Here is a 13,466-nt window from a genome sequence, read left to right as displayed (position 1 = left end):
TGTAGAGAAGAAAGTAATAATCAATATACTTCCCTTTTATGTTGCTTCAACGTATACTCAGCTGCAACCCGTACAAAACACTCTCCGGGTGTTTTAAATTGGAACAAAGAACACTAGGGGGCGCTCGTGTATACCAGTTGAAAGGAGTGGTAAAAAAACCAAAAAAATAGAAAAAAATGATTGTGTAGTAATATGCACAAATTTTAAGTGCTGTGTGGCTATATAATGCACTCACAATCTTAATATGTGTTCAGGCCTCATAAACATCCCTTCCTCCGGGTGGGTATGCAACATATGCAAAAGAAAGCAGAAAACAACAGGGGACTCCAATGGTGTTGTATCAGACGAATCTTATGGTACGCAAACGTGGAAAAACACTTACACTTTTTGAAGGGGTGTAATACCCATATGCATCAAGTGATTATTCCTAGTGTTCTTTGTGGCAGCTAAATACAAAGGCATTCAGGCAATCTTCTAATGTCTTGGTAGGGTTTGAGACATTCATCCTGTCTTCACGTCCTACAACCATTCTCCATCTATAGTCTACGCCCACATAATGAGCATAGGTTACAGGTTCCTATGCTGAAAATGCTTACAATAATGTACTGTCTAAAAAGTTGTCCTTAGCTAGGGGTCAGGACCACCCAGATGGATCAGTGATTCAGTATTTGATGTCCAAAACTGGCAGGTGGATCTGTTTTAAAAGAATCATCCATATACAACAAAAGATATAAGTGTAAAGCCGTGGCCTCCACATCTCTCCTATAAGACCACTCTATGTCAATTCAATTCTCCTGCCTATGTTCCATCCATCACCCCACCTTTTGATCCTCCCATAAGCATATGGAGTCCCCCTGTAAAAGCACATATTACTCTAATACTGTACACATACCATCATGCACCGGCTTACTAACAATACACACACTTATGCTATACAGTAGTACTTCTATAGCTCCCAATGCCAACATGTATCCCTAGTAGATCTATATCCAACCATATTCTGTTACTGAATTTAGAAAGGTATTACAATATGGCAAGAAATCATCCTAAATAGTCCATAGGTTACTTCTATGTACCAGAAGTTGAGAAGCATTTAAAGCATCAACAACCACCAAGGACCAAACTTTACTAAAAGCTCTTGGCAAAGTTCTAAATAAATCGAAAACCCAATAGCAATCAATGTAATGTTCTTGATGATCTGGCCACATTGCAGGAAAATTGTATTAAATATGACCTTTAGCCAGTCCCCAGTTTTTATGTGTAATATAAAAAAGTTTTTTTTCTGCAAATTACATCACCAACTATTTTATAGATGAAGGCTAGAATATATATCACATACACACAGTATAATAAACTGGGTACAGTAAATGAGAAAAAGAAAATTACAGCTAAACACCAACAATGCAGACATGTTAAAAGCGAAACAGAGATCTGTATGAACAGATCTTGTGCACCTATCGTTGCCCCCTTTGCTTCCAAACAGCTTGTCTAAGCCATCTTTGCTCATTGCTCCACCTCCGACATACCCTCTGGCACACATATGTAAACACATTTACACAAATGTATACATGCGAACATAAACACTCATATTCACTAACTCACACTCATTCTAAAAACCTCCCTCTCTCACCACCCGTGCTAACACGTACACAACTATGCTCACACATAAGGAGGAGAAGGGGAAACAAGTGGTCACAGGTGTTGTCCAGGCCACTGTTTTATACACTTTTTACCTATGGGCGTGGTTGAAACACCTAAACTCAATAATTAGGAAGGTCTTATCCACAGAAAAAAAGTGTGTATACACTTATTTGTGTATACTATAACACTATATAGATATTTTATCTATAATACGAATGTTTTCCATAAAACAACTTTGTGCAGCAGCCATGAACATTGTACACCCCATATGTAGTAGTGTAGTAGGAGTTACTGATAAGGGTGGAGGTCATAACTTTACAAACAGCAGAGAGCCAATCCCCTGTCCCGTGTAACATGTGAACCCTGCCTCTTAACACTCAGCAATGTTGGTGTAAAAGTTAAGGTTTCATAGTTCACTCTGTAGCTGCACTGCCTTAAATATGTCTCTGCTGATCAAAGTTATTGTTGCTTTTATTGGAATACTAGTGGCATTTTATTTTTATTCCGGAGACGATGGATTTGATCCTGGTAAGTGTTTCCTGTTTTTTTTTTTCCTTTTTCCTGCAACAGAAACAACAAGCAGATTATTGCATCGGATGTAAGCTTTTTCACGCCACACTGACTGCAAGGCATTTTTTTAACTCTAAAGTATCAGGGGTGAACAATTTCACCTTCTAGGCCTTGTATCTCTTTGAAATGTTTTATGTATGTTTTAAAATAGGATTTCATTGAAATTCCCCAAATGATTTAGCAATTTTTTAGATTTAGTCTAAAATCGGTACATTTAAAATACACATCCATAATTTATAACTGTGTTTTTATTATGTATATTTTATATCCTTTATATTTCAATGTAGTTTTGCATAAAACAATTTGTCAGGGGAGATTAGAGCTCCAGTTCGTTCACAGTGCTGGATTTTAGTCAATTTGCATCTGTGTCTCTTGCCAGCCTTGGGTCCTAGACTGGGAATTGTCCTGTTGATCGTGGACATATAATTGGCGTGGATATTTAAAGGAATACACCAGCCATCTTATGCACTTGAATTTGTGTAATCGCTGAGTGGTCCCTTTACATTTTCATGGTTTCCCTATTGCAAATGAAGAGCTGACGTTTTTTTGGCCGAACACATCTCCATCCATGTGATATACGGTACTTTCACCGATCAGTTCCAGCACTGGCCACAGACCCCAGTCTGCATGCATGGAAATCACTCTCATTGATTTTAATGAGAACCATTCCTGTCATTGATTGGCTGTTTCAAGCAGTTAATCAGTGGCAAGAGTCATTGGACCATGATGGAAGAGGGCAACTACAGAGCTCCTACCATTTAAGTCCGTCTCTTCTTTTTCCTTCATTGAAGAGGAATGCATACGTCCTAAGTGTCCTGTTTGAAGCAGGACAGTCACAATTTTAGGCACTGTCCCACAGAGCACACCCTCTGTCCTGGTTTTGAGGGCAGAGGGATCATGGGTTTCCCACTGAGTCATGAAATTGATGAATGTTGGCAGCACATACCACAATCGCATCTCCCACATGGTCACCTTGGGATGGATTGCAGCTGAGCACTGTAATATGATGTAATATCCTGGTTTATTCCTTCAGTAAGCTGAAAGGGCAAAGTTAAGTGGATGGTCCTGCACTAGCCCACACCTAGGTAAGCCCCAATGAATGGGCCCAAATGCTTTGGGCACTTGAAATGTTGGGGTGATGCTCTAGAGTTTCTTGCATTCTAGGTTAACTACTTATCAAGGTAAGCCATCTAAGCTACATTTACAGTGCCTTGTTTGTCCTGCCACTGGCCCCCATGGCCAGTCAAGGCCTGCAAGACCAGTTTGGAGGAAAACTTTAAATGTAGGTCATGTTATTGTTTACTTGTATAACATGCACCACTAACCTATCACAAAATAAGTACAATTCAAATATATACACATATATATGATTTCTCAACTTCAAAATTAAAACAAAACTATATCGTCTAACAGATTACTCTTTTATGGGGGAGGGCTTTATACGTGTGGGTACGGGACAGGGCTATTCTGGAAGAGCGTGTCTGGGACTCCATAGGTCCATAGGTCAGCAGACTCTTTTGTATTACTGTGCCTTGCTTCTAGGCGGTAACTTAACACACTGTGAAGAATATCTTAATGGTAAGCACTAAAACTTATAAAGCAGGACGTTACGATAGCTAATCCCACATTAAGGTTGGTGCAACTGAAAATGTGTACATAATAAAATCATTCCCTCCCCCATTGCTGATACCAGGAGTCACGGCTACACCTTGCTCATAATACTAACCTTGAACACAGGCTGTAGCAGTGCTTTTGACCCATTTATGTTTACCTTGGACCATGAGCACATTCAAACCAATAATAGGTGAATCCTAGTTAAACATTTATCTTACTGTAGGCTGGGCTAATCAAATAAAATACTTGTGTCCTGTGAAGCACCAGCAATGAACAATACATATTTAATTTACTTTTTATGCATTTCAATATGAATTCTTCAACCTGTGAAAGTAAAAAAACTGCTCCCGAACTGAGGTGTAGAATTTCCTCCTGAGATTTTTGTGCCACTGGCTGATTGGGGATATGATCTGTCGAACACATCTGCAAGCCTAGAGGCTGAGCAGCAGGGAGGAAGGTGAATGCGTATGGGGGTTCCTCAGAGTCCTCCATGAACTGTATTTGCTCTATAATAGGATGACCCCCCACAATTTGAATATTAATTTAGGAAAAAAAGAAAAAGCCTGAATATAAGACTACCCTACAGGAAAAGTTTTACTAGTAAATTGTAATTCACATGTACAGTAAACATTTTTTTATATTATATAAAAACTACGCATTTCTTGTTTTTATTTCCTTTTATTTCCCAACCTGCCTGCAGTTATACACATTTGCCCCCTTGCTTGCCACACTTGCCCCCCCAGATATGCCTTATACCCCCCTGATATGCCACTCTGCCCCACCCAGAGTTACCAGTGCATCCCCAGACTTATCCCCGTGCTTCAGACTCCCTGGTGTCTAGTGGGGGCAGCCAGTGAATGTTTGCACGATGCACATAGAGAATCTGTGCTGCTACCCGGCACTTGCGCCAGGGCTTCTATTACTGAGCACCGGAGGGTCATGTCACACCAGCACCCCGTCATAGATGCCCTGGTAGAGGTGCTGGACAGCAGCAGAAGTTGTCAGAGAGGAGGATCCAGGTCCCTCTGGATCTTAGTCTTATAGTCAGACCTCTGTTTGAAGTCGGATTATAAAATGACCTTGAATATAAGATGAGGGGTATTTTTCAGAGCATTTGCTCTGAAAAACCTTGTCTTATATTCGAGCAAATAGAGTATTTCCAAAGGGACAGCACCAAGATTAAAAAGGATCACTTTTAAGTCCTGTTGTATGATTAACAACCTGGCAAAGATGAATTAATCATATGTGACATTATATATTTTCCCCAGTCATCTCCAGTAGTTCACTTTCCTACCACTGAGTGGCAAGATCTATATGAGAATGGAGGAGGCAGGGGTCTGCAACTTCTTCCTAAGCTAGAAATCTTTTTAATTATCTGTCTTATAAAGAATGTATATTGAAGTAATAACTTGAATATGCAGATTTGATGAGGCAGTCTGGGTATCCAACTGTACCTTTTACTATATAAAAATACAATCCTGAAAATAGTGTTCATTCAACAGTTTCATTGAATATGTGTCTGTTTCCATTAACTTAATTATACCTGTTTGTATATACCAATAAGAAGCAAAAAAATGAACTAATGTAATTACTCTAATCGATTGCTATGTTGGCATGATTTAATACTTTACATACTTGTTGATGACAGGTGTATATCATAGGGGTGCATAGGGGAGCAAAGCAAATTAGCAACCGCGCTGCAGCTGGATGATAGAATGAATGCATGTGTGCTTATGCTCATAACGTGTTCTGTTAACCCCTTAAGGACAATGGGTGGTCCCTAAACCCATTGAAAACAATGCATTTTGAGCCCGTACATGTACGGGCTTTGTCATTAAGGGGTTAAAGACATCTCATGTAAATGGTGAGGAAAGGGAGCATGTTGGGCCTGCACATTATGTTGACAACCCAGGGAGCATTATATGTCTTATTTATACATTTGCTTTTACTGGATACAGTCTAGTTATCTTCTATCATTCTCTGTTTATCCACTAGCAATGCTAAAGGGGAAGAGGGTGATAGTTACAGGGGCCAGTTCTGGCATTGGAGAGCAGATGGCATACCATTTGGCACAGATGGGATCTCATGTCTTGATTACTGCCCGAACAGAAGAGAAGCTGAAAAAGGTAATATTCCAGCCCTTACAATTTACAGAAAAAAAATCAAAATAAATACATTTTTAATTAAGCATGTATGTATTAAAAGAAAAGTATGGTCCATATTTTCTTATAAACGGAATAGTATATATTATTTTATTGTATTAATCAAAATTCTAAATTATTAAAGAAAACCCACACATGTAGAATGTTTTTTTGCAACTGAAGAATACATATTTTTCTAAAGTTCTAAATATAGTGTGGTATACAGTCATGTAGTGTGGAACTTAAGACTCCAGTGATGTTACCATGACATCATAAGGGGTACCAGTTCCAAGAGATATCCCTAAGATCTTTAACCCCTTGACTGCTAACGACGGCATGGTGCCGTCGCTAGCAGTCCCAGTCAGGTGCTAACGACGGCACCATGCCGTCGCTAGCACTCTCCTACCTTGATGGGGGTCTGTGGACCCCCATCACCAGCTACCCCGGCGATCTGCCCCTCATTTTGAAGGGCATCGCTGGGACCACCCGATCCGGCCGGTGACGTCGCGCGTAATGACGCGATGACGTCACCGCGCAACTTTATTGAAAACTGACAATTGTCAGTTTTCACGGTATGGGGGCATGCTGCTTAGATGCCTGTATCTCAGGCATCTGAGCAGCTACAGACCCCCAACATATACCGTTGGAAAGGTAATCGCCTCGGTATAATGCTTGTAAAAAAAGAATAAAAATCATTATGTTAAAAAAATAAAAATGTACAAAAAAAGTAAAAAAAATGATTTGGGGGTCTCTAAAGGCAGATAAATAAAGATCAAAATTGCCTAGAGACCCCCAAATTAAATTATCTAAACATAAACTGGTTTAACTTTAAAAAAAAAAAAAGTTTAAGTATTCTAGCTAAATGATCACTGTGGTAGCCAATGTTACCACAGCGATCATATAGCTATAAAAAGTCACATTCCCTTTTTAAAAATGGGCGATACTAAATTTTAACCCCATGATCCCTTTGATCATGGGGTTAAATTTAGCCAATGGTAGAGGAAGGCAATTTTTGAAATCCAGATGAACTGCAAAAATCAGCCGTATAGCCTGTAGTACGTAAGTTAACCATGTCATCCATGGAGCCCCTTGCATTTTTACTGCAAAATTTATTTTTGCTGTAAAAGTGATTTTTTTTCTCCCTTTACGATCATCTCTTTGGGATTGTAAGGGGAAAGAATGGTGTGTGTGCTTCTGCGAGTGAATGTATGGAAAGTATGGTGTGTGCTTCTGCGAGTGAATGGAGATATGAAAGGCGTGTGAATGGTCAGTAATTAGGGTTGAAGCCTTGATGTGGCATTACTGCTCACGTAAGAAGTTAAATTATGGCACAAAAAGTACATATTTTCAAAAACTACACCCCTCGGCACATCAAATGAGGGGCTGCGTGTGTTTCTAGGACAAACCTGGAGTGCGCAAGACACAAATGAACATGTCTCTATGGTTAGAAAAAACATATTTTCTAGCCAAAGCGACATATTCCATCATTATTTGTGCACTCAACTTTTGTCCTAGAAATACATGTAACCCCTCATTTGAAGCTCCAAGGGGTGTAGTTTCCTGAAATGTGTACTTTATGTACCCTAATTTAACTTCCCAGATGTCTAGACCACCTTAACTTCAGATATGGCAGATTGGAGAATCTTGTTAAAAAATTGTCTTAAAACATTTAGGGGTGATGCCTGCATTTAGACAGCTCTAGACAGCTGGGAAGTTAAATTATGGTACATAAAGTATATATTTTCAGAAACTACACCCCTTGGCGCATCAAATGAGGGGCTGCATGTGTTTCTAGGACAAACCTGGAGTGCGGAAGACATAAATGAACTTGTCGCTTTTAATTTTATTTATTTATTATTTTTATTTGTGTGATATTCACTTATTTGTTGTGCAAGTCAGATTTGTGATACAAATACAAATAAGACCTCATTTGCTGCGGCTGGGGGTGTAGTTTCTAAAAATATATAGTTTTGTTGGCATATTTTAACATCCCGGGCAGCTAGAGCTGTTTAACTGACGCAGCCATGCATTAAATTTAAAGATGAATTTTGTGATAGTCTAATAAATTTAACTTTTAGCAATAAAATATTAGAAAAACATAGTCTACTGTTCTCAATGTCTGTTTATTTTAGACCGGTTACCTACTACAAATATTTAGCAACACAGGTTTTGATATTAGAGTTTAGAAAAATAACATTACAAACTAGTTTTTATTGAGTTGGAAGTGAAAAATTACACTTTTTTCCCATTTTTGGTTGTATTTTGCAAACCTAATGAGACATACACATATAAAAATGGTATATTTGGAATCTGCTGGGTGTGCTGAAAAAAACAATATATGGTTTGTATAGTTTATTCCCAAGAAATTTACTTGAAACACGTTTAAACGTGAGATGCACCAAAATGCCGAAAACTAGCTTAGCACCAGGGTGTGAAATGGCTTAGCAGCCAAGGGGTTAAAGGCCTCAAAAGGATCACCAGTAAAAAAGATTAAGTAATAATAAAATGGTAAAAAAAAATGTACACATTTTTGCAAATGCAAAAATAGGTGCCCCTCCCACTACAAATATACTTTTGAAATCCATTTTTGACGCAGATATAAGTTCAAAAATTATTAAAAAAGTAGTATAGTATATACATAACTACATAAAAAAAATCCCTAAAAATTCATGTGGGATGTTTTTTTTTCAGTGGAACCAAATTTGTGAAAGAAATCTTAAGTATTTTTTTTTTCTATTTTATTGCTTTTTTCCCATTTAATTCATACTAAATGACAGGCTATACGAAAAGAAAAAGCCCCATCTGTCTTTGGAAAAAAGATATATAATTTGTGTGGGTACACTATGCACGGAAATCATGAGTGAACAAAAATTTGCTAAAAATGTGAAAAAAAGCTCCTGTCACTTAGGGGAGTAAAACACCATGTCACAAGGAGTCTGTACAACTGCTTTCCTTACTGGTCATCAGCACAATGTGAGTTCCTGTTTGGTTATCATAGGACCCAGCCTTGCCTAGTGACATGAAATAATGGTTTTTTTTTTGTTTGTTTTTCATTTTAGGTGATTGAAAAATGTAAACAGTTGGGTGCAGCTTCTGCATATTACATTCCTGGAAGCATGGACAACATGACTTTCGCCAAGCAAGTTGTCCAGGAAGCAGAACGTTTATTTGGTATCTGATATGATGGTTCTAAAATGGCTTGCGAGTGCCATATTTGCCCCAAACGACCTGTTTGTGTCATTTTTGTTCCTAGTTTGTCAGTGCCTCCACTTTGGATGTTCACTTGACAGATGTAACCTTCTCGCCCAATGGTCAGGATTCAATGCCAGAGACAAATCCAGAGACAAAGCACTTATCTATGGCAATTAATCTAGCCCAATATGTCTTTGTTATAAACTTTAGGCATTAGAGAGGTAGATAGTCTAATCCATTGGTCCAGATTAAATATTATATCAGTGATTGCATCTTCTTAACTTTATTCAACACGTGTTAGGAAATAAGAGCTACTTATCCTCCAGGCTTAATATAAAACTAAATTTAATTTCTGTTTTATTTTCCAAAATAGATGGACTGGACATGCTAATCCTCAACCATATTGGATACACATACTTTAATTACTTTGACGGAGATGTGGACCATGTACGCGATTTATTGGAAATTAATGTGCTAAGTTATGCAACCATGACGGTGGCAGCTCTCCCAATGTTGAAAAAGAGCAACGGGAATGTGGTGGTGGTCTCATCTATTGCTGGTAAAAATTGTAAAACACCTTCCTGACCTGTCACACTCCTGACTTGCCTTATATTTTCATTGAGTTTTACCTAGAAACCATAAAACTTAATAATTCTGAAATATGACATCATGGTGATACAAAAATATTTTGTACACTGGAGCCCCCCTTGCAGTGGAGAACCACTTGCAACTGACCAGAAATTATTTTAATGAAACCAGAATCCCAAGAGGATAGCTGAAAAGTTTCTTACATGAGGTTGGCTTTACTCCAAAGCAAATATTTCATTTTTTTAATAGAAAAGAGACCTCTGTAGCTAGCAGATGGGGTTACATAACCCTGCCTGCATTAATGGAGGTGCCTCTCCCTTTCCCTGCTCTCCCCTCACCCACCATACGAATAGCGAGAATGAAAGCAGGAAATGCTATTATAAAAGGGTTATAATGCTAAGACACATCCTCTTTACACCAATCAACCCTATGAAGAGTTTCCTACCAGCTGCCAGAAGATTCCTGCCTGCCCTCCCTGTTCTAGGGTACTGGCAATTCAGTTGCGCTGAAGATTCCCTTTAGAAGTGTTAGGTGGCAAACCCACAAGGGGTTAATGCCAGGATCATGGTTAGATGTTGTTTATGATGATGTCAGTAAGGTGACACGGTTTAAGCCGATCCGCTGTGTTGCGGAACGACCAGTGGTATCTGGCGCGTGGTCAGATGTGGTCAGAGGTTTTATAATACTAAATGGGACCTTCAGCAGGCTTAATGTAGTTAGGTAGTTTATTTGCTGAATAACTGATTTCTCTGTTTATCGGTTTTTAATATAGAACGTTGCGGCATTTAGGTAAATGAAGACCACGGCCATTTCTAAATTCCAAAATCGTCTGGAGTCATTATTGTGTGTCTTTTATTTAAGGTTATACAACTATTGTCACCGCATTGCATAGGCAAAGAGAAAAATGGAGATGGTGTTATACTTTGCATTACGAAATGCCTGTGTAAATTAGAGGTGAGCTTGTAAAGTGATTTCTTTTCAAGCTTGAACGCGCAATCCACTGCTTATTGCATCTTCTAGGAAGGCTGGCCCTAGAGGCATGGCGTTTGAAAAATATTTGTATTTCGTGCTGTTCTTTTGAGGTAAAAATGTAAGGATCGTGTCCTTCTTTATACAGGTAAAGTTGGCTTGCCACTTTCTGTTCCATATTCTACCACCAAGTTTGCCCTAGATGGCTTTTTCAGCTCATTACGCATGGAATTTAAGCAGCAGAAAATCAACGTGTCGGTCACACTATGCGTCATAAGTTATATAGACACAGGTAAGCTTTTTAACTTTTCCAAAAATCATTCCGTGTTGTCTCTGTGTCTCCAGTGTGGTGTATAAAGAAGTCATCTTTCTCTATAAATAACTAATTAGTTGGTATGGTTCTCTTTATAAGTTATTCCCAAAAAACATGCCACCACCTTATTGGTTCATATTGCACTTTCCCTACACATTTCATCAACATATTTAAAGTGCTTAATCCAGTTGTATCTTAATGTACAAGATATTTATTATATAAAGAACTTCCTGTTAATCCATAAAAAAACAAATATGATGGTGATAATCAGTGGATTGGACAAGCACTTCATCTAAGGGCAAAGTAGATGGCCAAATGGTTCTTATCTGCCATCAAATTCTATATTTCTATCACTAATTACAGCTGAATTTTCAGATTAGGCACCATAGGAACAAGTCTGTGTTGATGCAATACAGGGTGTGTATTATGTGGTTTAAAGTAATCACAAAATACCAAAGGTCTTATGTAAAAGTGTCTCAGGACTGGAAGTTATACTTATTACCATCCTGGACACATATATATGTTACGTGATGGGATATGGGACTATTGAATCAGATATAGAATTGTGCTAAAAATAGCGCTGGTAAATTAAGATTTCTACAGATTAAATTTTAAGGCAATACAACCATTTATACCGCTATTATGTGCTTTTTGAATTATATAAAATATATACTTTTTGCAGATTCAGCTGTAAATACTGTGTCAAAGGTGATCCAGCAGCCAGCTGCTCCAAAGGAAGAGTGTGCCTTGGAAATCATTAAAGGAGGTACCCTGCGAAAAAGGGAGGTCTACTATAAGTATGAAGCCACCAAGATTCCACTTCTCCTTCGAGATTGGGCTCCAGAATTTCTAGAGTACCTTGTCTTGAAAAACTATGACATGAAGAAAGTCGAGCAGACAAAATGATTGTCCTGCCAACTCCTACTTAACTTCAATGTCAAAACAATGTTATATTTAGAATATTTAAATATCTTGTTGTATACAGAATTGCCTATTTTCTTCTGCATCAAAGAGATGAAGTAACTAATAAGCAGTCTCATAAATCAACACATACATAAAACAAAAGGCATTGAAATCAAAATTATTCTCACAATATGTGTGAATATGTAACTGATGCTTTTATTTCCCTGTATTCTATAATAAAGGTCATGTGTTCACAAACTGAAGGGTAACACTTTGTATGGGTAATAAAATCAGAGTGGGTAAGCATACACATTCTTATTACATGTTTCTCATTTTTTACCAGCAGATGTAAATTGTGACACATAATAAATAAAAGTATATTTACACACGAAATACAGCTTGGAGCTGTATAGTGTGTAATAGACCTGTGCTAAAGGACCATAAATGATTTGGACAAATTTTCATTATTGAACAACAGATTTTGTTGAGATGAAATTCGGAAGGAAAATTCAGAAAAGAAATTTGTTGTCGCTCACCCTCATTCACTCTCTCACGCTCCATCTCCATGTCTCCCTACTTTATCCACAAACCACTTATGTGCCTGCATCCTTTCCGCAGCTCCCCTTGTATCTTCATGTTTTTTCGCTTGTTTTCTATTCTTCTTTCTTGGTCACTTCTCCTCGCTATATGCTTTGTTATCTAGGTCTCCTGGCGTGCTTCTGCAAAAGGGTGGAGAGTCAGAGCACATCTACTCCCTTGATTGGAGAAATGGGGGAGAGGCTGTCCCTTTGGGGCTCCAACCTATTCTGAGGACAGAATAATGCAGACAGATAAGCGGAGAAGGTGGCTGGCACGGTGCAACAGAACAAAGCCTCTCCATCATTTCCATGCACAGGTCTAGTGTATAACACCGTTTTCCTTGGCCCGGACATCTTTGCTGGCACCTACGGAGATCCTGGCCTCTGCATAGTTGAGAGTTAGGGGTTAATATATATTAATTTGGAAGTGCCTCTACCTAGTAATACTCTAGGTATTATTGTGCACTACGACACATATATCACACAGAACAGAAACAAATCAACAACCTACATTATATCTGAATAAAATTCATAACGAGAAACATCCCACCTCAATCCTCAATATGTATTATCATACACTTCCACATTGTGTAACCTCTCAATGCCTCCACCATCAACAATGTTCAATATCATAAAGAGGATTTGGGTCCACAACACCAGAGAGAATAAATATCAACGGGTAATGCGGTTAATGTGCCAAATCTTTTTTTTACCTCATTTGGCCAACCTCAGTGAGGACTCGACACCCAGTAGGTGAACTCTTTACGCTTTTCGCGCCAAACAATGCTGCTCAGTCATAGGCATACTCTAGGTCAGTGATGGGCAACCTTTTTGGCGTGGTGTGTCAAAAATCGGCAAAATATCGAGCATAACTCGCGTGGTGTGTCACTTCGACAAAAAAACATAATTTTGCGCAATTTATAGTTTAAACTACAAAAATCTATAATTGCAATATAT

General features: G+C 38.4%; 1 protein-coding gene across 1 annotated transcript; it reads left to right on the top strand.

Moving 5' to 3' along the window:
- The first annotated feature begins 2,001 nt into the window (after positions 1-2,001).
- Positions 2,002-12,015, top strand: LOC128475123 (11-beta-hydroxysteroid dehydrogenase 1-like). The gene is made up of 6 exons (XM_053457600.1): positions 2,002-2,169; positions 5,821-5,951; positions 9,026-9,137; positions 9,532-9,717; positions 10,864-11,007; positions 11,711-12,015. Exons 1-6 carry the CDS (start codon positions 2,082-2,084, stop codon positions 11,932-11,934), a joined length of 885 nt encoding a protein of 294 aa, XP_053313575.1. The 5' UTR covers positions 2,002-2,081; the 3' UTR covers positions 11,935-12,015.
- The last annotated feature ends 1,451 nt before the right edge of the window (positions 12,016-13,466 follow it).

This window comes from Spea bombifrons, chromosome 2, assembly GCF_027358695.1.
Source record: "Spea bombifrons isolate aSpeBom1 chromosome 2, aSpeBom1.2.pri, whole genome shotgun sequence".
NCBI lineage: Eukaryota > Metazoa > Chordata > Amphibia > Anura > Pelobatidae > Spea > Spea bombifrons.
Note: the sequence above shows the minus strand (reverse complement) of the source record. Positions and strands in the feature narration are given on the sequence as shown.